General features: G+C 43.9%; 1 protein-coding gene across 3 annotated transcripts in view; it reads left to right on the top strand.

Annotated features, from left to right (window-relative positions):
• TNFRSF11A (TNF receptor superfamily member 11a) overlaps positions 1-11,364 on the top strand; it is a 57,346-nt gene extending 45,982 nt beyond the window's left edge. For all 3 annotated transcript variants that reach the window (XM_081251783.1, XM_081251784.1, XM_081251785.1), the window contains one exon: positions 8,775-11,364. In XM_081251783.1, coding sequence (XP_081107909.1) covers positions 8,775-9,115 — 341 coding nt within the window. In that variant the 3' untranslated portion in view covers positions 9,116-11,364. The remainder of the gene's footprint in view (positions 1-8,774) is intronic.
• Positions 11,365-24,471: the final 13,107 nt, after the last annotated feature.

Genomic DNA, 24,471 nt, shown 5'->3' on the forward strand with positions numbered 1-24,471 from the left:
TCTAACTTTCTTCTCTCTCCTGTTGCAATGCCATCCACTAACTTGTGTTTGACTTTTAGCTAAGTATCGTAAGGGGAGGTATTAGCTAGCTGATTCTACCAATTAAAAATATTTTTTAATTCAGTTATTTGGTAATAAAATTCAGCATTCATTGATGCTAAAGGTCAATGCATTATTTCAAAATATAAGAACAATTCGTTCACTGTATCTTTTAGTTTAGCCCTACTTCCCTTCCTTCTCTTCTAATTTTGGAAGGGTTTCATTTGTCAGCCATTCTAAGTAATTTTCAGGCATGATTCAGAATGGAACTATTAAATACTGTTTCCCTTCCCATATCATCATAGACCCAGTTTCTTCCAAATGCCTGAAACAGATCTTGCATTTCCATAAAAAGGAAAATCACATGAGAAGCATATGGGTTAAATATAAAATAAGTTTTTAAAAAATTCCAAAAGAACCCAGTATAGCCTGGGTAATTTGAGTGGATTTGTGTATATTTTTAGTTCTTTTCCTTGGAAGAAAATCTACATGACAATTGGGTGATATTATTTGCTATAGTTCTTGTGATTTAATATTCATACGTTATGCATTTTAAACAACATAATAAGCCTTTGAGAAGACAAGTATGCATTACCTTGCTTAAATCTCTCTGCCGGAGAAATAGGGATTCCACGGGGCCTGCTATGCAAAGCAGGGACTTAGCAAACTATAAACATCTTTCTGGTCATGATGAGACACTTCATTTATTCATTGTTTCTGTTGACTTAAAATGCTATTTTTAACTCTCTCAAGTGACCTGAAAATTCTTCTAGCTAAGTCACATTAAATATTAATGTTAAGCCAACCAACCCGTTTTAAATGTTAGAAACTCTTCAGATTTTCTAATTTAATAAAAACCCTCATGTCATGCTAATTCTCAAATCATCCTTTTGGGTAGCCTTCACATAGAAGTCTATCAATCCCCTTGTGTTCAGAGACACATTAAGCCTGTTCTAACATCCCGAAGGTTGCATTTTGATCAGTGACATTATAGGTATTAGTTACCAGGTGCTGGCTAAGTGATTCGTGTAGGTATTACCTTCCCACTTCCTCACAGGAATCCTATGGGCAAGTTCCTTGCCCAGGACCACACAGCGAGTCAGCGATGAAACCATGACTCAACTATCTGATTCTGAAGTCTATGCCTTCAACCATGGCACTGTCTCCCTATAAATCAGTGCCAATGTTACTGATTTCATTTGTTTACCATGTGCTGGAGAATCCTCAGTGTGCTGTAGAATAAGGGCAAACTCGGGCTGGGATCATTGGCTACTCAGGCTGAGCACAGGGCAGTGGCCAGGCCAGGCCCAGAAGGTTCCATGGGAAGGTGCGCTAGTGTCTGTGCAGGAGGTGATGGCTACTTTGACCTCTGAGTCCCATTTCTTCTGCCAGTTGTCTCAGGAAGTTACTGTTTTCACTGTCAACGGTTCTTTTGGAAGGAAAGCTCTTTCTTCCATGTGCCTCCAACCCCATCTTTTTTTGAAAGTAAAATAAAATTAAAATAAATGCCAGAGGCAGCTTGCTGGGGAAAGCTGGCGGAAAGACAGCTTCGGAGAGTAGGGAAGAGGGAAGTGACGGGCCTGGCTTTGCTCGTATTCCCAGAGGTCTGTGGACTAATGGGACCTATGAAAACCTTAAGCCTTCTTAAGGCATCTTGGACAAGCCTCATGCACCTCATCCCTCCCTTTCCACATTCCCCCCTTAACCAGCCACCAGCAAGGGAGAAGGTCTCCCCTGACATCAGAACGTCCTGGGGTTTCCTTGGTTCTCAGTGGAGAGGGCTACCCCTTGCGGGCATGTACCAACTGTGGAAACCCCGGCAACCATGCTGATGAGGAGGCCCGCAGCACCCACCTTGCTGACATGGGGTCCTTTTGACTTGCCATCCCAGGGCCTTGCCCTCTCAGGTCCGTTCACACAACCGTGTAAAACCCTCTGAGAGGCAGAAAGCTGATTTCAAGGAACGATTGTAAACAAGGACAGTTCAGGACCGAGGCGTAATACAGGGTAAGGATATCACCAACTCATTCAAAACCTTGACCTACTCTAGTGCTACATTCAACTAGCTGCTGACTTGCATGATGAGAAGTGAGATGGTGGGGGATTTGTGTAGAATTACACAGACGAGTGTTCAAACCAGAGACAGTCAGAATGATGGATTATTTCAGCAAAGAAAATAAAAGTTGGTTAGATTGCTAGAGGTAAGTGCCCTTTCAGTCTTCAGGGTATTTTGAAGTCCTTCAACAAGACAGGGATGGAAAGGTAACATGACCACTCAGTACATTTCCTGAATCTCATTTCCTGGGGAGTTCCATGAGCACAAACATTACATTCTGGGAGTAATAATGCCAGCATTGCACCTGTGAGAAACTCTGTGCTATTTCCCAAGCATTTTCAAATCCACTGTCTCATTTGGCCCTATGCCATCCTGCTGGCTATTCACACATTCATTTATTCATTCATTTATCATATGCCTGCTCTGGGCGGCTGCACGCTGCCAGGCTAGCTGGGCTTGAAAATGGATGCTCATTTCATAAAGAGCAGACCGAGTTGTTAGGCAGTTTGTCCCAATTCCACAGCTGGTGGAGGCCGAGCCAGGGCAGGACCAGAGCTTTCAGGGTCCTGCGCTCTCCTCTGTCCCAACCCCCTTTCTGTCCCTCCTGTACTCGGGCAGTCACTGAAACCACCACCCTTTTAGTCACCTGTCATGCTCTTCAGAGAGTGAAACCCCACTCTAAGCTGCTAAAACCTCTTTGCTATTGAAGTTGAGACAGGTGAGGCTAGGATGCCATGGATGTTAGTAGATTACTTGCAGGTGAGTCTGTATTGTGATGAGGCTGGAGAAAGAAGGCTCTTAGACCGTTTTCATCCCTGAAGCCATGTCAGTCAGTCGAGGGGGAAAAAGAAGCAAGCCTGGAATGCTCCCATGCGGAGGAACCGCGAGCTGGTGTTTGTAATGCAGCCAGCCTGGCACAGAGGGAGCATGCAGTACATTCTGGATTTGAGGTGTTCCATCACTATGAGTATTATAATAGTGATCTAGCTTAATCTTAATCTAGCTTCACTTAACCATAGATTAGCCCACATCCCCCTAACCTCTGTAGAGTGACCTGACGGAAGCCGACAGCACACTGATTACTCACAGCTAATGGGTCACTCTAGGACACCCCGGACCTTCTGCGCCCGCCCAGAGAATGGCCGCGCTTCCTAAAATCCACAGGTCTGCCCAGTCTTATGAGTGTGAGCTGATCCTGTTGTAATTTAAAACTTTAACTGTTGCATTAACTGGATAAAAAAGAAAAAAAATGGAGTTGATAAGCATGAGAATTATTTCTATGAAACTATTAAGTGCTTCAGGAAGATTCAGAGAATGAGCTGCTAAAATCTTTCTGCTGTTGAAGTTGAGAGTGTGAGGTGATGAAAGCCTGAGGCAATAAAACTCTAGACGGATTCTGCACTTAGACTGCTTGGCAGCTGGCTTGGTTCTCATTTCACTTTAAAGAAACCAAAACGAGATCGGAGGCAAAGCCTGACAGGTAGAATTGATACAGTCAGCAGACCTTTTCTCAAAGGGACAAGCCTCAGTTTTCTATCAGAAAGTGGGTGTTGATAGTTTTATAGCAGGTGGCAAGTGGCTTGAACACCAGGGAAACATATCACAGAGTCCACATTTTAGGAGCACCAGTGGGTCGCCTCTGCAACTCAGAGTTTTACCGAACGTTGAGTTTTTTTTTGGTTTGTTTGTTTGTTTGTTTTTTGGTACGCGGGCCTCTCACCGTTGTGGCCTCTCCCGTTGCGGAGCACAGGCTCCGGACGCTCAGGCTCAGCGGCCATGGCTCACGGGCCCAGCCGCTCCGCGGCACGTGGGATCCTCCCGGACCGGGGCACGAACCCGCGTTCCCTGCATCGGCAGGCGGACTCTCAACCACTGCGCCACCAGGGAAGCCCCGAGTTCTTTATCAATAGAGAAAATTAGATCGGCAAATGTGTCTGCAATATTGAAACTTGTCCAACTTATAAGATGTTACCTCCAAAAAGAATAGCATTAGAGCATCAGTGAGGGGGGGAGGGGGAAACAGAGCAGCACTCCTTATAGCTGTCTGCCATCTGCTACAAAGTTTCCAGAGCCCAGTGAAAAGTGGATATATGAAGCCCCCTGTGCAAAAATTAGTAAGGATTTCAAGATGATGACAACAGAACATTAAACAAGCACGGGGCCCTTCTGAGCACAGGGCCCTGTGCGACTGCACAAGTCACATGCCCCTGAAGATGGCTCTGCGGTCACTTACTGTTACTGGCAAATAAGTAGAGCTTTTTAAAGTTTAGTCTGTACCAGTTCACTACTCTCATAAGTCAGTGTGAATGGAACAGACTTGGACTTGATCGAAGGTAGTTTTTGTCATTAATTGTACTTTTAATGAAGAAACACATGAAGAATAAAATTGAGAATCTCATACTCTTTCTAGGTAGCTTTTCTTTACATCCTAATCGTCAGGAATTTAAAGGCCTTTTTTTGGTCCTCCCCTCCCTACTGTGCCCCCCGCAAGAAGAATATTCTTGATCCAGTCTGTGGATCGAAGAATTATGAAATGTTTAAATATATTTCTTAGGAAAAAGGGTTTGAGTTCCATTTTGGAAAAAAAATAGAAAATAAGGATATTGATCCTATAGAGTATATCAAAAATATATTGTTGACCATGAGGCAAAGGCATGGAATGAAAAATTTTTTTTGGGGGGGGGTTTTTTGGCTGCACAGCATGGGGGATCTTAGTTCCCTGACCAGTGATCAAACCCATGCCCCTTATGTTGGAAGCATGGAGTCTTAACCACTGGACCGCCAGGGAAGTCCCCTGGAATGAAATTCTTAAGAAGAAAAGTTTAACACAAAATCTTGATGTGTAAGATAATGGTTAAAAAAAAAAGGGGGTTTTATCTGAGTTTAGACAAACTGAAGATTCTGACGAGGAAGGTAAACAACAATGGAGTCATGATGATGATTTGTTGGAAAATAAAATTTTAAATGGTGGAGAAATTATATATACCATGACATAAACAGATAAATCCATATGCAGAGGACAAAAAAGATATTAAATTCAGGACCATAAATCAATCACGCAGTGGCTAGCACTGCCCTGTGTGTAGGTTTACAAGATACTGAAGAACAACAGAACCATGCTGTTCTTCAATGTTGTAATCATAAAAAGCTAAAGGAATTGTACCAAGAAAAAAATCATACTTTAAAGCAACTTAAATTTGCTGCTCTTGTTAAATAATCATGGTATTTTATTTTTTTTAATTTTTTATTTTTTAACAGTGCATTTTAAATTGAATATGGTTTATGGTATACACATATTATTTTTGATTCCTCACTTGGACTTTTTCTGTTAACTAGTGATCCCTCAACTAGGAAGACTTCTCCTGTGTTAGTTATTATGCTCATTCATGCTGCTGCTGCTGCTACAGTAGAGACCTTATATCAGCTCTCAGTTAGCAGTTGTTGAGTTACTTGAAAAAGTCATTTACAAGTTCACCTCTTCAACATATTTTTAAACTTAAAACATATAACTTGCATTCACACATTGATTTTTTAGTATAGGGACATATGTGTTGGCTGAATATAGTTTCCTGAGCCTTTTTCACGTTAACCACACCATCTTAATTTCCAGGCATAACAAGTCTGAATGCAAACTCCTTCTGCATTTTTAAAGACTCTTTTTCATTTTTTCTTTTAACAGCTGCCTTGTCCATGCCACCACACACCAGTTCAACAGCTTGCTGATGTCTTTTGTTTTGCGTTTAGTGGCTCACATTTATTTGGGTCCTTGCAAAGCATTCACTTTAGTTTTCTTAGAAACATTTGCCTTTTTTTCACACTTACTTACATTTCACAACTTTACATAAAGACAGACCTTGGAGATACTGCAGGTTCAGTTCCAGACCACCGCAATAAAGCAAACACCACAATAAAGTGAGTCACACGAATTTTTTTGGTTTCCCAGTGCATATAAAATTGTTTACACTATACTGTAGTCTATTAAGTGTGCAATGGCATGTCTAAAAAAATAATGTACATACTCAGTTTAAAAATACTTTATTGCCGGGCTTCCCTGGTGGTGCAGTGGTTGAGAGTCCGCCTGCCGATGCAGGGGACACGGGTTCGTGCCCCGGTCCGGGAGGATCCCACATGCCACGGAGTGGCTGGGCCCGTAAGCCATGGCCGCTGAGCCTGCACGTCCGGAGCCTGTGCTCCTCAACAGGAGAGGCCACAACAGTCAGAGGCCCGCGTACCACAAAAAAAAAACCAGACAAACAAAAAAACTTTGCCAAAAATGCTAACCATCATCTGACAATGCAGGGTTGCCACAGACCTTCAACTTGTAAAAAAACGCAGTATTTTCAAAGCACAATAAACCCAAGAGCAAGAAGACGAGGTACGTTTGTATTTCATTAGATTTCCTAATAGGTTCAACTAGTTAAAAACAGATTTAAGAACTAACTTGGTAACTGGTGAGAGCAGAAAGACATAGACATAATAGAGAGTAGACCTGTAGCATAGAGTACGCTCGATGTTATGAACACCTATGTTTTTTTTTAATTTTTATTTTATATTGGAGGATAGTTGATTCACAATGTTGTGTTAGTTTCAGGTGTACAGCAAAGTGATTCAGTTATACATATACATATATCTATTCTTTTTCAAATTCTCTCCCAATTTAGGTTATTGCGAACATTGAGTAGAGTTATGTATGCTATACAGTAGGTCTCTGTTGGTTATCTATTTTAAATATAGTAGTGTGTATATGTCAATCCCAAACCCCCAATTTATCCCCCCTCCACTTTCCCCTTTGGTAACCATAAGTTTGTTTTCTAAGTCTGTGAGTCTGTTTCTATTTTGTAAACAAGTTCATTTGTATCATTTTTTTTAGATTCCACATTTAAGTGATATCATATGATATTTGTCTTTCTGACTTAACCTCACTTAGTATGATAATCTCTAGGTCCATCCATGTTGCTGCAAATGGCATTATTTCATTCTTTTTAATGGCTGAGTAATATTTCATTGTATATATGTACCACAACGGATTTTCTTTATCCATTCATCTGTGGATGGACATTCAGGTTGTTTCCATGTCTTGGCTCTTGTAAACAGCACTGCAATGAACACTGGGGTGCATGTATCCTTTCCAACCATAGTTTTCTCTGGATATATGCCCAGGAGTGGGATTGCTGGATCATGTCTGTGTATTTTAGAGGGAATGGAGAACATGGGTCAATCTGACTAGTTAGTGAATGGAATACTAGCTGTACTTGCCCAAGTCGCTTGGGGGAATTAATAGGCAAATAAATCCCTGCCACCACCCATCTAGGAACATCCCCGATACAATTGCCAACGGGAGAAAGAGCGTGAGTCACAAATCCTCCCTTGTGACTTTCAATTTGTTGCTCATATTTGAAATCTCTGTTTTCATTGAAATCCCTGTAATGGGCCACTGTGCCTGTCTCAGGATCTCTGAAGGTACCCTGTGGGTGGAGGGAAGGCTCCTGGTATTTCCTGTATGCTGTTATTTCAGTCAGACCATCCAAAATATGCCTTCCACATTTGGGAGAAATCTCTTCATGGAGAGTAATGACAGAAACGATTTTATTTGTGTAGTTATTATTAAGCTTTGTCACAACAGAGAAGAAAAAAAAAAAAAAAGATGAGGTTAATAGGCACTGTTTTTACGTTCACCTTCCCTGGTCAGATTGAAAGATTCTGCTTGTGATGCTGAGTGTTGGGGCATTTCTGCATCTGCTTGGTTTGTGGCATTTATTTTCACCTGGGTCATTTGTAGAGCATCAGTTTTTGACATAGGAGAATAAGAGGTAGTAGGTTTCCTAACGTTTGTTGAACTTTCTATTTGTTTTTCAAAAGGCCCACTAATTAAAGACTGGCTAAATCCAGTCACCCACAAAAAGTGATGACAGTACCCCCTGAGGACAAAACACCTCCCAGGGATCAGAAGGAAAGAGTGATTTGTAAGATTGTTTTTGTTTGGTTGGTTGGCTTTTCTCCATTTTAGTCTTGTGAATCTCTTTTTTTTCTAGGAGTTTGAAAAAATGTTAAGGAAATGAATTTCTGCTAAATACTGAGCCCGGGTGGCCCCATGGCCCTCCAGGGCTGAGCTTAGGGACCTCTCCAGGGAGGGTGAAAAGATGTGAAAGAGTCTGGTCAGAGAGGAGGCCGGGCTGCGGTGGGCTCCAGGGTCCTAACAGGCAGCAACCTTCGCTCCAGCCTTTGCTTCCCTTCCTGATGCATTTGACCATTGCTGAACCATTGGCTGTGTTTGCTGCGTATCCATCACGTGCGCACACCCTTTTGCAACATCTGAATCCCGTCTGTGATTCTGCGATGCGGGCGGGCTCTCCTGCCAGTGTCCCCCGAGGTCAATGTGGCCAACGACAAAACTTGAGGATGGCCCACTGTCTTGCTTCTCTTCCCTCGTCTTCTTTCTCTCTCCCTCCCTTTTTTCTTCCTCCACCTCAGTCAGGCCCGGTGAGACGGCAAAGGAAGGAACCACGGGGAGTGCCCCATGCATTTTAGGGGACGGGTGGGTGAGGAAGGGCCGCCCGTGAGAGGGCCGGGGCGCCAGCGCCCCTCCATTCATTGGGAAACTTTCCTCTCACAAGACCAAGTTCTCGCCCAGAACTGATGACTCACCCTCTGCGTGTTCTCTCTTCCTCTCCCCTTGTAGGAAATGTGACTGGAAACAGTAACTCCACGTTTATTTCCAGCGGGCAGGTGATGAATTTCAAGGGTGACATCATCGTGGTCTACGTCAGTCAGAACTCGCAGGAGGGTCCGGCGGGGCCGGGCGGCGGCGCGGGGGAGCCGGTGGGCCGCCCGGTGCAGGAGGAGAGCCCGCAGTGCTGCGACTCGTTCGCCGGCCTCGGGCCGCGCTTCCCGGACACGTGCGCCGGCCTCGAGGTGGGCCCGGGGCTGCAGGAGCGAGGCGCCCCCGGGCCCGACAAGGCCTCGCGGCCGGTGCAGGAGCAGGGGGAGGCCGAAGCCGGCGCGCCCGAGACGCGGCGCTGAGCAGCCGAGAACCCGCTGCGGTTGCAGCCGGGCGAGCGCGGAGCTGCGGGCCTTCCAGCCCGCCCTCCGCGCCGCGCACGTCGGCAGCCGCGTCCCCAGCTGACGACGCCGCGCACCCGCGCCTGGGCGGGGCTGAGGGCGGGGCCTGGGATGGGGCGGGGTCGTAGCCCCCGAGGTGTGCCTTTGAGCCCATCCGTTCGGTACGCCTGCGTCAAATGACCGGACGTTCTTTATCCATCTTGTTCTAAATAGAGTCAGGGACTTTAAAAACAAACAAGCAAACAAGGACATTTGTTATTACTACTCACTTCCATCCACAGTCACGTGTCTACTAATTGCACAGGTACACGTTGCTCTCTTCTGTTACTCCACTTTTTACCTCCTTCTATAGTTTCTTCTTCCACTTCCACTTCCCATTATTAGTTCATCAGTAGTTTGTCTCTTTGTGAAATCTGTTTTTATGGCTGTCCTGTTCTATTTGGGTCTGTATCCCTTCCCCCACCCCGTCCTCCATGTTTGATATTTGTACGTCACTGTCTCTCATAACGTTTCTCTTGATACTGTCCGCCCTTTTTTCTTTTTACTATTTAACGATTTTCTTGAAAAGTCTCCTAAGGGTGATGGTCTTCTTTATATGTTTTCTTTTGGTCCCTTCTCACAAGTAGATGCCTGTGTTTTGGTGATGGCGGGGGCGGGGAGAGGTGAGGAGTCTACTAAGCACTTTTGGAAGAAGGCTAGAAATGTGAAGCCTGGGGGGGGGGCTCAGAGAACAAGAGGAGGGACTTTTAGCTTTCGAAAACTTTTCTGAGTTCTCAGTTTTCTAAAGGAAGGAAAAGGGGAAACCCCATTTTCACCCTGAATGTTTTTTAAGTTTGTGTCAATTTCTAGGCAGCACTAAGTTGCAATTCGTGTCTGCCTCCTTTACTCCATCTCAAAATGGTTCATTCCCCCCGGGTGAATGTAGGACCCTTCCCAGCAGAGGCAGTCAGGTACTTGGGAAACTAAATCTCAAAAATCCAAGTTGCTGCACTTGGCATTCTTATTCTTGATGTGTCCCTGGAAAAGATGTGGAAAATGAGTAGGACATGGGATGGCCTGCACACACGGTGAAAGGAAGGTGCCAGGAAAGTTCAAGAAAGGAAGAATAAAGTTGTGCATTTGTTTTCCTTCTAAACAAGAATAGCATAAATGTGTTTAGGCAGTAGGCACCATTTTCTTCCTAAAAAATCGTGTATCTGTAATTTAGCCTTGTAGAAGTGGAAAACATTCTTATTATTTTCCATGCGTTTGTTTACATTAAAAACCAAATCCTTATATTGTGAACTTAAGAAAACTTATCATAGAGTTGCTTTTCTCTTAGCATCAGTGCTCTTGTGAGGAAACATACAATGTGAGTCAGAGTGAAAGGAATTACCTAGAATGTTTCATCTGTTGTGGCCAGTGAGCATTTGTTCTCCTCAAATACCAAAGTTAAAATATCTAAGCACATTAAAATTAATTTTGCAGATCTGGTTGGTTTTAAGAGTGCTGATAGTAGTCACTGTCCAGACGTTAATGGCCACAAATGCCCAGCTGAAGGGAATAATCGTTGATCACTGGTTTCTCCCTGTTGGTTGCAGGTCTCTTGGAAATGCTAGAATAGTACCCATCAATTATGACTTCTAATGGAGAAGCAGAGGTGGTTCTATAATTTATGGGGCTTCTTAGCGGACATGAAAAACTGCAGGAAATAACTGTGTTGCCAGGATGATCCGTTGGTGGGAATTGACTGTCTGTGCTGCCCTTTTAGTTCACATCCATCCAAAGAGAGATGTTATAAAAATGGATGAAGCCATTAAACCTTTTGACATATTAAAGTATAGTTCACAAAGGAGAAGGCTGAGCTAAAGATCCAAGTTTCTACTGTGACTGTCATCATCTCACTGATACTTTCCTTTTTTTTTCTATAAAAAGGCACTAATTTTTGACATTTTCCCAAACTAGAGATAACATAAGGATGCTACAGTGAATGTTAAAGTATCTTGAGCTCCTTAAATAAAAGGTGCTAAATAAATACATAAGAATCTACTTTCAGAAAAGGTAGTGTTCTTTCCCATGCTGATCCCTATTAATTCTATATTGATCCAAAGACAATTAAATGATAGGAGGTATATAGCAAATATAGGTCTGTGTCTGTGTATCATACAGATGTATATGACAAATGTAAACAATGAAATGAAGACAATAATGAAAAACTGGGGAATGTGGTAAAGAGATTATTAAACTTATATTTGATGATAAAAAACTTTTTTAATGGCTTGTTTAAACAAAGCTTTTTGTGAAATAATGATCTGACTTCTTTCTGATCTCTGCGATGTACTGTGGTATCAAATGTTGGTTATGTGGTGTCATTGGTGGAAACCTCAACAAGAGTTGGGACAGAAAGTGCCTTGTTTTAATAATATATCTACCATTGATCTCATAAGTACAATTCTTTAAAATGTAGGTTGGTTAGGCAGTGAAAGAGTTGAAATGGAAATGGAGTCTAGTGTCTTCTACCCACACCTAATTCAGCTATCAGAAGTAGGAAGAATTAATTTCTTCTCTCTACCTGCAAGCACAAAGAGTAGTTTGAATGTGAGGTATTGGAACCTTCCTATGGCAAAGGAAAAGAGGGCTCTTGCTGTGTAACAAGCTACCCCAAAACTTAGTGGTTTAAAACAACCACCATTGATTTAGCTCCCAGCCCTGTGGGTTGGCTCAGCTTGGTTGGTTCATTAGGCCTGGAGGAGCCCAGCTGGGCTTGCTGACCTGCGTGCAGTCTGCAGGCTGACTGGCTGGGGGAAGGCTGGCTGGACTGAACCCTGTCCACGCGGTCCCTCATCCTCCCAGCAGGCTGCCCTGGCCTTCTTCTCATGGTGGTGCCTGGGTTCTGAGAGCAAACAAAACCATATCAGGCTTTTTGAGACCTAGGCTTGAACTGATGTGCTGTAATTTCTGCCACATTCTGTTGGCCAAAGTAAGACACAGGGTAGCCAGATTGAAGGGGTGAGGACACGGAGTTGCAGGGTGACACTGAGAGAGTGGTAGATACAAGGAGGGGAGAATGGAGCCCGTTTGCCATCTCCACCACAGGAACATTGCTCATAATCAAATGGTGCTGGGGAGAGTGCAGCTAGGAGCAGGAGAGGAACGTTTCCCAGCCCCCAGTAAGTGCTTCCTTCTCTGGTGACCAGATTCCTTCGATGCAGAGTACAGTCAATTCCTACAGATGAGTACTGAGATTCCTTCCAAAGCCAAATATCCATCATGAGGGAACTGGGTCTATGGTACTACTGCATTCCATTGGCACAGATCGTGGAAAAGTGACGATTTGTAAAGTCAAGAAAACTGGTGGGATCCTTTGGGTAGAAGAACCTGCTACATAAACAGATAAACGATGTCGTGTTCACCCTTTAGGCTGATTCAACAAACAAACTCTTCATGGTTGGGTGCTGGGAAAAAGGGTGAGCTTGAGCAGAAGTACTGTCTTTGGTGGAAGAGGCATCATTTTGAAATGTTTGCTCTTTGACAGTCTCTGATGGCACATGACTCTCCTTGGCCATCTGCTTTGGGGGGCTCTGGGGTGCTCTGGGCGTGAGTTGCATAACCTCCTTTTGTGAGAAAGGATAAATCATTCAAAGGCCTAAACATTCGGTTGGTGAGTCATCATTTTTATTTAATGCACTTTTGATGCTTGGGCCCCGAGCATCCCTGAGAAAGGAGATGAAGATAGCTGCAGAGTCCCAGGGAGTCTGGGATGTCCTAGATTTCTGGGGAAGACTGTGGACATTGCTGTGCTCCAGGGCACAAGGAGGGGTTATCTGTGGAATTCCTGACTCCCCAGGGCTATGCTGGTGAACAGACTACTTTGCAACTACTAAAACCTTTCCAAAAATAGGTGGGTAGGACTTGCCTCCTAGCACAGCGGTTAAGAATCTGCCTGCCAATGCAGGGGACACAGGTCTGAGCCCTGGTCTGGGAAGATCCCACATGCCACGGTGCAACTAAGCCCCTGCGCCACAACTACGGAGGCTGCGCTCTACAGCTCGCGAGCCACAACTACTGAGCCCGCGTGCCAAAACTACTGAGCCCGCGTGCCACAACTACTGAAGCCCGTGCGCCTAGAGCCCATGCTCCGCAACAAGAGAAGCCACTGCAGTGAGAAGCCCGCGCCCCACAACGAAGAGTACCCCCACTCGCCACAACTAGACAAAGCCCACGTGCAGCAACAAAGACCCAATGCAGCCATAAATAAATAAATAAATAAATTTATTTATTTAAAAAAAGAATAGGTGGGTACCTGAAGTTGGGCAGGGGTGGGGTCAGCAGTGAGCACAAGCATGTAAGGTGGTATCACTGAAGCCAAGCTCAGAAGTGCAGGGGAGCCACAGATTCTGGAAACCCTGGACCAGTGCTCCCATGGCAGCTTCTGCTATGGAGCTGAATTAATATAATGAAATGGGTTATTCCTTCCTTCATAACTTTATTTAATTTAAAAGAATTCTTTAACCCTTTCAGCCTACATTATGGCTTGATATCACTGTTTATAGTGAAAATTTCTCTAAAAACCTTTTTGTATAGAAATAGCTATATTTGGGCCTCCCTGGTGGCGCAGTGGTTGAGAGTCCGCCTGCCGATGCAGGGGATACGGGTTCGTGCCCCGGTCTGGGAGGATCCCATATGCCGCGGAGCGGCTGGGCCCGTGAGCCATGGCCGCTGGGCCTGCGCATCCGGAGCCTGTGCTCCGCAACGGGAGAGGCCACAACAGTGAGAGGCCCGCATACCGCAAAAAGAAAAAAAAAAAAAAAAAAAAAAAAGAAATAGCTATATTTATAATTTAGACTCTTTAAATATTATAGCATAATACCCTTGAGATCCATCCAAGTTATTGGGTACATCAGCAGTTAGTTCATTTTTATTGCTGAGTAGTATTCTGTTGTATGGATGTACCACCACTTATTCACCCACACTTGGATTCTTTCCGGCTTGGGGCAATTACAAATAAAGCTGCTATAATAATTTGTGTGGACATGTGTTTTCATTTCTCTTGGGTAAATACCCAGGTGTAGAATTGTGGGATCATATGGTAAATATATATTTAACTCTATAAGAAACTGTGAAATTATTTTCCAAAGTGGCTGTACCATTTTACATTCCCTTCATTTCATCAGCAATGAAGGAGAGTTCCAGTTGCTCCATATCCTCACCAGCACTCGGTAGCATCAGTTGTTGGTTTATTTTAATTTTAGCCATTCTAATAGATGTCATTGTGACTTTAATTTAATTTACATTTTCAGCCCATGACTGAGCATCTTTTCATATGTTTATTTGGCCATCTTTATCTCTTATTTGGTGAAGTGTGTGTTTGAATCTTTTGCCTATTTTTTAATTGGTTTGGTTATTTTCTTATTGTGTTTTGAAAGTTCTTTATATATTCTGGATATGAGAATATATAGGTTTTTAGGGCCTTTTATTTCAATGACAAAGAAACCATGGAAAAATACACATTTAAAGCTTTTAGAGCATTCTGAAAGTATACTTAATACCATTAGTAAAAAAGTGAAGATGTCGCAATTTTTCATTTTATTAAAAAATTAAGGTTCAGGATATGTATAGCAGTAACATTTTTTCAGAGTAAATGTTTCTACAATAAAACCTCTCTTCACAGTGGGACTCGCAGTGTCAGGGCCCAGAGCCGTCGCTTGCTCTGTGGGCTGCTCTGTCCTATAAGGCTTTATGGAATGCATCAGTCACGCTTCTAGGGAGCACATTCACCCATGGAAACTGTGAGTTTTGTGTTTTACATGCTGGTATAAATGTCTCTATTTGGTTGGAAACGTGGAATGTTTTTCTATTGATATTTTCTGATTTCATTATTTTATATATTAATAATAATATTATAATAATGAGGTGCTGGGAGAGGGAAACCATGAAAACAAACTCCAAATGCCACCGTCACCTATTCTGGAAATAGAGGGAGCTGGTAGCCATGGGATAGACTTTGTTATCATGGGAAAGGTTGTTTGGTCTTATGAAGTTAAGGCCAGTTGGTATCTGTCGGCTGGAGTGTCATGGGATCCGCTGTGCCCTGACAAAAATGCTCCACAGTTGCCCTTGGTCTGCAGAACTAGTGGAGGGGAAGGCAGTAAGGCCGGGCTGCATGGAGACGTTCCACACTCAGGAGCTTTGTGAAGGGTTAGGAGCATCCATGGGGGGTCCTCTGGGAGAAAGGACACCAAGGTTTCTGAGGAGCACTGGGCTGGTGCTGAACAGTTGGGGCTGACAGGTGGACACTCCTGCAGGCCCAGCCACGTCCCACTCAGCTCTGGGGACAGTGGCTGAGCATGAGTGAGGTAAGTCCAACATTATCCCTGGAGGCTCTCCTCCCCTCAACAGCACACAGGTATCTATATGTGTGGGACAGTGCTCGACAGTGACCAGAGGCCGTGACAGACCACAACTGAGCTCACTAGCTTTTCTCATCTTCTCTGGGGTATTTGGAAGGAGACCAGTTCCCCTTTGGACCAAGTAAGACCTTGGGGTTCTTGGATGCCTGGAGGGAGAGGCTTTACATGTGATCTGTTTGACGTATGGGGGCTCCAGCAATTAATAGGAAAAAGAAAAGAGGTGCAGCTGTGTTTATACTTGTAGCTGGTGAAGCAGGCGTGCCAGAGATGGACAGATAATGGAAAAGAGGAATCAGGACTTTATGAATTTGACCACAACTACCCCAAAGAGATCAAAACCTTTTACATGGACTCCACGGCCCCCAGCCCTGCAGGTTCATCCCACACCACCCTCCTCCATTCCAGCTGCACTTGTCTCCCAGTGCACACGCTGCAGGATGGTGCAGTCAGAGAAAATAGCATGTGTGAAGGGATAGGATGTGTGTTCCCCTGGTCCTGACTTCTTCCCTCTGAGATAGACTGGGATCGTATTAGTAGCTCTTTTTCTAACCAATCAGAAAACAAGGACAATCTAGATGGGGAGAGGCCATGCCATGGAGCAGGGGTCACTGATGAGAATGTGTCAGAACCAGCGAGTCTTGTCTCTCTGTGTGTCTGTGCCACCCCCCATCCTCCTGCACTCTTCCTTTCCAACTTCCCTGACCGCCTCTCTGTCCCCTAATTGTGTGTCGCTTTCTCCCTCTTTTCCTGTTGCTCAAGCCATTCTCTGACTCTCTGACTCTTCCCCCAGGCACTTGGTCCGCTTCCCCTTTTCCATCCTTCCATGTGGCTCCCACATTCCTTATTGTTCCCTCAACGCCTCTTCTGTTCCTCCCTGCCTCCTGGGCCCTCAGAGCCTCCCCTGCCCAGATTCCTCATGTCCTGTGTCCAATCCCTGCTCTGGTCCCCTCTGCCAGGTCCTCCATTTCCCTCCATTTCCCTCCTCCACCGCGCGACCTCGGGCTGCAGAGGGCGCTGTGCTGAGGTCTTCTTGCTGAAGCTAAACCTTCTACCCATCACTCTCTAAGAATGTGACTTTTTCTTGGAAATTACCCTGTTTATTCCTCTTGCACCAGTGAGCATATCGCTTTCATGTCAAGCCAAAGTCCAGATCCCACCTTCCTTAGGAAAGGACCCCTCAGGCACAAAGTTTGGACTCGAATCTCACCATTTCAACCTCTGGCTGCATGTATGGATCCATAGCATTGTGTTCTATTATTATTTTTAATTAATTAGTTTATTTTTGGCTGTGTTGGGTCTTCGTTGCTGCGTGCAGGCTTTCTCCAGTTGGGGCGCGCGGGGGCTAATCTTCGTTGTGGTGCACAGGCTTCTCATTACGGTGGCTTCTCTTGTTGCGGAGCACGGGCTCTAGGTGCACGGGCTTCAGTAGTTGTGGCACGTGGGCTCAGTAGTGGTGGCTCACGGGCTCTAGAGCGCAGGCTCGGTAGTTGTGGTGCATGGGTTTAGTTGCTCCGCGGCACGTGGGATCTTCCCGGACCAGGGCTCGAACCCGTGTCCCCTGTATTGGCAGGCGGATTCTTAACCGCTGCGCCACCAGGGAAGCTCAGCATTGTGTTTTAAATGGTTGTTTAAACCCTTAAAGCCTGCTCAATGGTAGGTGAAACCAACAACTATTTCTGACTGCCTCAAAGTCGAGCTTGCACAAAGGAACCCACTGTGGTGAAATCAGGTCAGTTCAGGGAGGGATTTCAAAGACGAACCTTAGATGTTGGAAGGGCAGGAAGGAGGCAGCTCCAGAGGCAGCCCCTCGGTTCTTGCCCCCTCACGTTCCCCCTCAGACTCAGTTTCTCTCTGTCTCCCTTGTAGCTTTGCTATGCGTGGTGCAGGTAATAGCTGCTCTCTTCCCAAATCTTCAGCACCCAAATCCTTTCATTTCCAGTGTCCACTACCCGCTGGCCAGATGTATTTGTGTGTATGTGTATATGTGTATAGATAAACCTTATAGATATAAACTACACCCAGTTTATACATAAGACAGTTCCAAATTCCATGAGATAACACTCTAGGTATCTCAACACAACTTTCCAACCAGAACACCATTCATAGATCACATGGATCAGTCCAATCAGTGGCCAAGGAGGGCCACTAACATAAAACAAGGCACTTGTTTTATGGGACAGTCAGGCCTGTGGGAAGAAGTGTGTCCAGAGGAAGATGGAGGATGCTGGACCCCTGAGCCATGTGTAGCCCTGACTGCTGAGGTCTGATAACATGAGCAAACACAGCGAGGACAAGATCATTACAAGACTTTCATTCTCTTCCAGTTTCTGTTCTATCAATAATGACTCAAGAAAAGATACATCTTTCTAGTTGGAAGACACAATTTAAGGTTCTGCTCTGAAGACGTTGGTGGGAAAGTGGGACTATTTAGAAAAGAGTTCTTTGTGTGCCTTCCTTTTTAAAATAAGCATTTTTATTAAGCCAGAGCTGGCTATGCTTCTGAAGGTAAAGTAAGGATAGAGCAGTCATTCCTGACAATATATTACTCAGCCATAAAAGAAGAAGGTAATTCTGCCATTTGCAACAACATGGATGGACCTCGAGGGCAGTATGCTAAGTGAAATAAGTCAGACAGAGAAAGACAAATACTGTGTGATGTCACTTGCATGTGGAATCTAAAAAAGCCAAACTCACAGAGACCAGAGTAGTTGCCAGGGGGCTGGAGGTGGGGAAATGGGGAGATGCTGGTCAAAGTTACAAAATCCCAGTTATAAGAGGAATAACTTCTGGAGATCTAATGTGCAGCATGGTGACTCTAGCTAGCAATACTGTATTAAATACTTGAAGGTTGCTGGGAGAGTAGATCTTAAATGTTCTCATCACAGAAAATTATGTAAGGTGATGGAGGTGTTAACTAAGTTTACTGTGGTAATCATTTCACAATATACATGTGTATCAAATCATCACGTTGTATATGTTAAACTTAACGCAATGTTATATGTCAGTCGATAAATCTGGGGAAAAAGTAATTCCCAGTGATAAAAGAAACAAACCTTAGGCGCCACGAGAGTTCACATGTCAGGACTGAGGCGCAGTGTGACAGCCGAGCCAGGGGCCCTAAGCTCTGAGCAGAATCCTTGCCCAATGCTGAGCTGTCATTTGTCACTAAGCCCCGGCCTCTCACACTGACAGCGGCCTCTGCTCTTGACCTTCAATTCCTGCTGTAAATAAACCCACTTGTGGCGGCCTCCAGGGAAGAGCAACAGCAGTGATCACTGACAGTCCTCGTAGAGGAAGACAAGAATGTGGGTTTGACTCAAGGTAAAGAGAGAGCCTCACCTCACGTGGATAACGTTATAGGTAACATCTGGGCAAATAACTACCATTTGTTGAAGCCACCTGCAAAGTTATATACATACATACATACATATATATATAATCATATCATATATATATATGATATGATTATATATATATATATAATTATATATATTATATATATATAATCCCATTTAATCATCACAGCAAATCCAAAGTGACTCTTGTTATCTTTACAGTAGAGAGAATAGGGTCAGTGAAATTAATGAACTTCCACAAGCTCACAAAACTGGTGTGTGGGTTTTGCACCCAAGCCCCAAGGTTTGCGTTCCTGCCCACTTTCATAATGACTTTGTGGATTGTGGTCATGTTTATATCCACTCTGTTTTGCTTCCTCTAAAGTGTTCTGTTTTTGGCTATAGCAAAGTTATGTACACTAGAGTAGAACTGATGTGGGTGGAATATATCAGTGATGTGAATATTTTTTTAAAACCCCAAACCCTCTTATTATAATCAGACTTAGTTTCCCAAATTCATTAGTGAGCCCTAAAACTTTGCATTAGACACTTTATATCCTAGGCATACAGTCTGTTGGCCCTATGTCCCCAAAGGGATTCCTTTCTGTGAATAAGATGATGTTGGTTTTCCTTTTTGTGCACCTAGAGCAAGTGTAGACTCACATGCAACGTCAGAAAGATGAGCAGCTGCTGTTAACTTGCTGCAGCTGAGAGCTTCTCAGTCTCTCCCAAGACAACAGGTGGAGCCCCTGCCTGTGGGATGACTGGAAACCCAGTCCTTCCTCAGGTTCCCCTCTGAGAGTGTTTCTGAGAATCTGCAAGGAATATGTGTACATATACCTTTTTATTTTGGGGGTCTCAGCATGGACGTGAGTCACCAGTACTCAGTGGCTAACACCGAGCTTACGCGGTCTATAAATCCTTAGAGGTGTCGGCTCTCTGGGCTGGGCTGTCTCCACCTCCATGTCACCTCTTTCCACGTTGTCACCTGCTTGCTCAGGCAGCTGGGCTCTGCCATATTGATTTGTCCTGTGTGTAGACACTAGCCTGCTCCTTTCTTCCCCTTTTCCAGCACAGAAAAGACAGTCAGCCTTGGAAACCAAACAACTCCCAGAGCCGGTAGTTCAATCGCCTGCACGGTGCTCCCCATCAGTGGAGCGCTGGTAGATATTTAACAACTGGATGGAGGGGGCTGATTTCTCATCTTTGCACTTCCCATGGTGTACATCCCACCATGGCCAATGTCAAGCTGCCAACTGTGATGTCATTGGATGGAAGTTGGGAGGAGACGTATGGTAGCACACCCTATATAACCTGATACATTATTTCCACCAACTGACACATTAGACTTTGAGAATATAGATAATAGAAAAAGTAGTAAAATAATTATGAAGTGATGAGCTAGAGTATTTAACTTTGTTTTTAATATAATTTATTTAGTTACACAGTTACATAATTTAATTTTTAATGAAGGTCACGTGTATCACTTAGCTTGCAGAATTCCTGAGAAGCTTACAATCATCTACTGCAAGTCCACACAGCCGGCTCCGGCACACACACTACTGCTTCTTCAAGGTGACGTCCTCCTTAGCCTTCAGCCTGGCTCCATTTTGCATGGCCTAGAATTCCCACCACCCACCCCTTCCACTTCTCCCACCTCCACCCCAGGCAAAGGAATGCGCTTGAAACCATCTTGGCCCTACCCAGAATCCAGGCTCAACTGCTTCCCCCAGAAACAAGCTGCAGATTAGTGAGGACAGATTTTTATATTACCTAGAGGTCCTTTTATCTTGAGCTGCAGCTAGAGGTCCTTTTATCTTGAGCTACCCTATTTCAGAACAGGATATTTGCTCTACTTTCCACAAACAATCAGTGTATTTTTCCCAAAGCAAAAGAATCATCTGCCTCCAAAGATGGCTTCTAGCCTCTAGCAGGGAGTCAGCACAATGGAGAACCACTGAAGCTTTGGAATTTGGGGGTCACTTTTCCCCCCAGGATATCAAGGACTTCAGGATCCAGTCCTAGATGGGGCCCCAAGTCTCTCACTCAGGGATCCCTGTCCTCAGTAACTATGGAAGAAAGGCTTTTCCTGTATAGGAGTCCCATGGGGGTGTTGTAAGTTGAATTGGGTTCCCCCCAAACATGTTGAAGTCCTAACACCTGGAACCTATAAATGTGACCTTATTGGAGGAGTGGGAGGGTCCTGCCTCCTGTCTTACCACTGTGGACTGCATTGCTCCAAAGAATGTAGAAGCCCACCCAGGACTAAACACATCCCTCTACACAATTAACCCCTGGGTGGTTCTGTCCTGATCTTAACTTATCCTTGATTTGTAACCCATGCAAATGGGAATTTACCTCTACTCCAAAGGTTTGTCATTAGCCGTGGACAGCCCTCTTCCTCCCCGCCCCCGCATTGCCTCCCAAATAAATCACTTCCCAGAAGGGGCCTCAGGGTTCTGGAAGTCTCAGGATTTAAAATAGTTTACCTTGGAAATTCTTAATTCAGTTGATTTTTTTTTCATAGCAGATGTTACATAAATATTTGATCATTAAAGGTATTCTCAATTTGCATAAATGTTTATACCATGTTAAAGGAGATGAGAAGAGACATGATATAATTACTGCAAACTAATTTTACTAATTATTCAGAGTGTGACATAATCAGTGGTTTCAAAAGAGCAGAGAGAGGGAATTTCCTGGCAGTCCAGTGGTTAAGACTCCACGCTTTCCTTCGATGCCTGGTGGGGGAACTAAGATCCCACAGCAGTGTGGCCGAAAGCACAAGAAGAGCGGAGAGAGGCCCCGAGTGCCGAGCGCTGAGGATTTGGGGTGCACGGGGGACCGAGCACTGGGTGTGTGAGGTGGAGGAACAGCCAGGGTCCTTCACCAGCGAACTCAGGAGCCAGTGGTGTGACTGAGCCTTTCCTGGTACCAGCTCCCAGGCCTGCAGTGGCCCCCTGCCCCCAGTCTGGGTGACCAGGCCCACCACCCCTAGAGTTCTAGGAGGACATGGAACTCCTGAGCTGGTCTAATAAGCTCAGAGGAGGTCGTTGACCAGAAGCCACCAGCTCTTTCCATATATATAGCATTTGATTATTATGTCTCAAGTCCTTTTTATTCTGTTTATCCTATTATAGACTTTTTTTAAAAAAAATAATGCCATTGATTTGTTTGGAAATGAGTCGTTTAGCCTGTAGAATGTTGTGCATCCTGGGCTTATCTGATTCCTTCCTCGGGCTTTCATTTAACTAGTTCCTCCTACTGTTTCTCCTGTAAAATAATATTTACAACTAGCGTCACGATTAGATTCAGGTTTAATTATTTTAGGCAATTCCTGGGTGGTGGCATGTCCTACTTACTGCATCTTGTCATGAGATATGTTGTGTCTGACAGTCTCACGTTCTTCTGATGCCTGTGTTCTAGATGGAACAGCAGATTCAGCTGGTCTGATGATCACTCCATTAGAAAGACTCTTATTTTTTTTTAATGGGAATGTTTTATTGTGTTTTCATTCTAGTCAGCAACAAATGTTCTAAAGGAGGTAAATACCTCAGAGAAAGAGGAATCTGTATAAGGCAACTCTAAGTAGTCTGTGGTCATTTTTTTTCTTTTGTATTTACTATTTTTTTATTGAAGTATAGTTGACGTACAATATCATATAAGTTACAGGTGTACAATATAGTGACTCACAATTCTTAAAGGTTATGCTCCATTTATAGTTATTATAAAATATTGGCTGTATTCCTCGTGTTGTACAATATATCCTTGTAGCTTATTTTATACCTAATAGTTTGTACCTCTTACTTCCCCACCCATGTATTGCCTCTTCCCCCTTTCCTCTTCCCACTGGTAACCACTAGTTTGTTCTCTATATCTGTGAGTCTGCTTCTTTTTTGTATTATTTGTTGTATTTTTTAGATTCCACGTATAAGTGATATCATACAGTATTTGTCTTTCTCTGACTCACTTCACTTAGCATAATGCCCTCCAAGTCCATCCATGTTGCTGCAAGTGGCAAAATTTCATTCTTTTTTATGGCTGAGTAGTATTCCACTATATATATATATATATATATATATATATATATATATGTGCCACATCTTCTTTATCCATACATCTGTCCATGGACACTTAAGTTGCTTCCATGTCTTGGCAGTTGTAAATAATGCTGCTATGAACATTGGGGTGCATGTATCTTTTCGAATTAGTGGTTTTGTTTTTTAGAAAGCCTTTATCTTTACGACGTTCTTTCCTAGAAGTGTCATCTCCTCCTGCCCTCAAAGGCTCACCTGATGGTTGCAGCATCCACCAGTGAGTGCCGCTTAGTTCTATTATTTCAAAGTGGCAAAATGGCAATTATTAAATTCTATTATCCCCTCTAAAGTTATTGGCTAGAAGTCTTTTGTTAAAACAAAAACCCTCTCCTCTCCTCATCAACTCTTGGGCAGGAATCCATTTTAGTGCTATTCTTAAGTGTGTGATATTGCTTGATTAATGTTTACGAAGGTACCTCTAAAGAAAAGCATGATTTAAGCATACACAGCATCAGAGTTGGGGGAGAGCCTGGCCTCTGTGACTGTGTGCTTGATGCCTTTCTCTTCTTCCTTGGTCTTTCCAAGGTTAAGCCCTTGGTTAGTGCTTTAAATTGCATTTCCTGCTACATCACTTTGGACCTTGCTATAGCAGTCGTACTATTTGATCTTTGTCTTTAAACTCTATGTCTTGATAGTTTCTCTCCTCTGCCTAAAAATATACAGTCATTTTCCCTATTCTGGAAAAAAAAATCCTCCTCTTGTGCTCTAGTGCTGAATTCATCAGCCTGGCTTGAGGCTTCCTTCTGACCTGAGCCTCCCCGTCTCTCCAGCTTGGCTTCCCTTCGTCTTTTCTTACACCTCATGCCTTGACCCAAACGAATCCTATTATCCCCCCAAAATGGCCTGTGCATTCGTTCCATCACTCTTTTATTCATACCTTCTTCTGCCAGTAACCTTGTTCCCAATGTTTGTCAACCCCACCTGTGCTCAGAGACTTGGTTCAAATGCCATGTCTTCATGAAACCATTCCTGGTGATCCTGCCAGAAGAAAAAGATCCTGACCCTGATCATCCCAGGAAGTGTGTACCTCTTCAGGATATAATCTACTAAACTTTTGAAGAGGATCAACTAAGTGAAAAACAGATTCAAAGAGACAGTAACAGACATACACAAAATGTAATGGAATAGAAAATACAGATTAAGGAATAAAGAGGATGTAAGCATACCAACTATTCTGGTGAACAGAGTTGCTGGGCTATGGATCCATTTCTCAGCTTCCCAATAGCTTGAGAAAATAAGGGAAATGCTTAAATTCAGTGATTTTCATTACTGAAAGAAATTCCTTCCGTTCTGTGGTGTTCTGGGAAAATTTTCTTGGCCCCAATTTCTGAAACAGACTTTCCAGTTGGCTTTATATAGGTGGTGTAGTGAAGAACATTTTATAGCAACTGCAGAAGCAAATTTCATATGACCATTTCCTATAGCAACATCAGATAAAAGCTAAGGCAATTAAAGATAATCTTCTGATGGGTTAATCTAATATACTTCTAATAAAT

The sequence above is a fragment of the Mesoplodon bidens genome (assembly GCF_964165515.1).
Source record: "Mesoplodon bidens genome assembly, chromosome: 13".
Lineage (NCBI taxonomy): Eukaryota > Metazoa > Chordata > Mammalia > Artiodactyla > Ziphiidae > Mesoplodon > Mesoplodon bidens.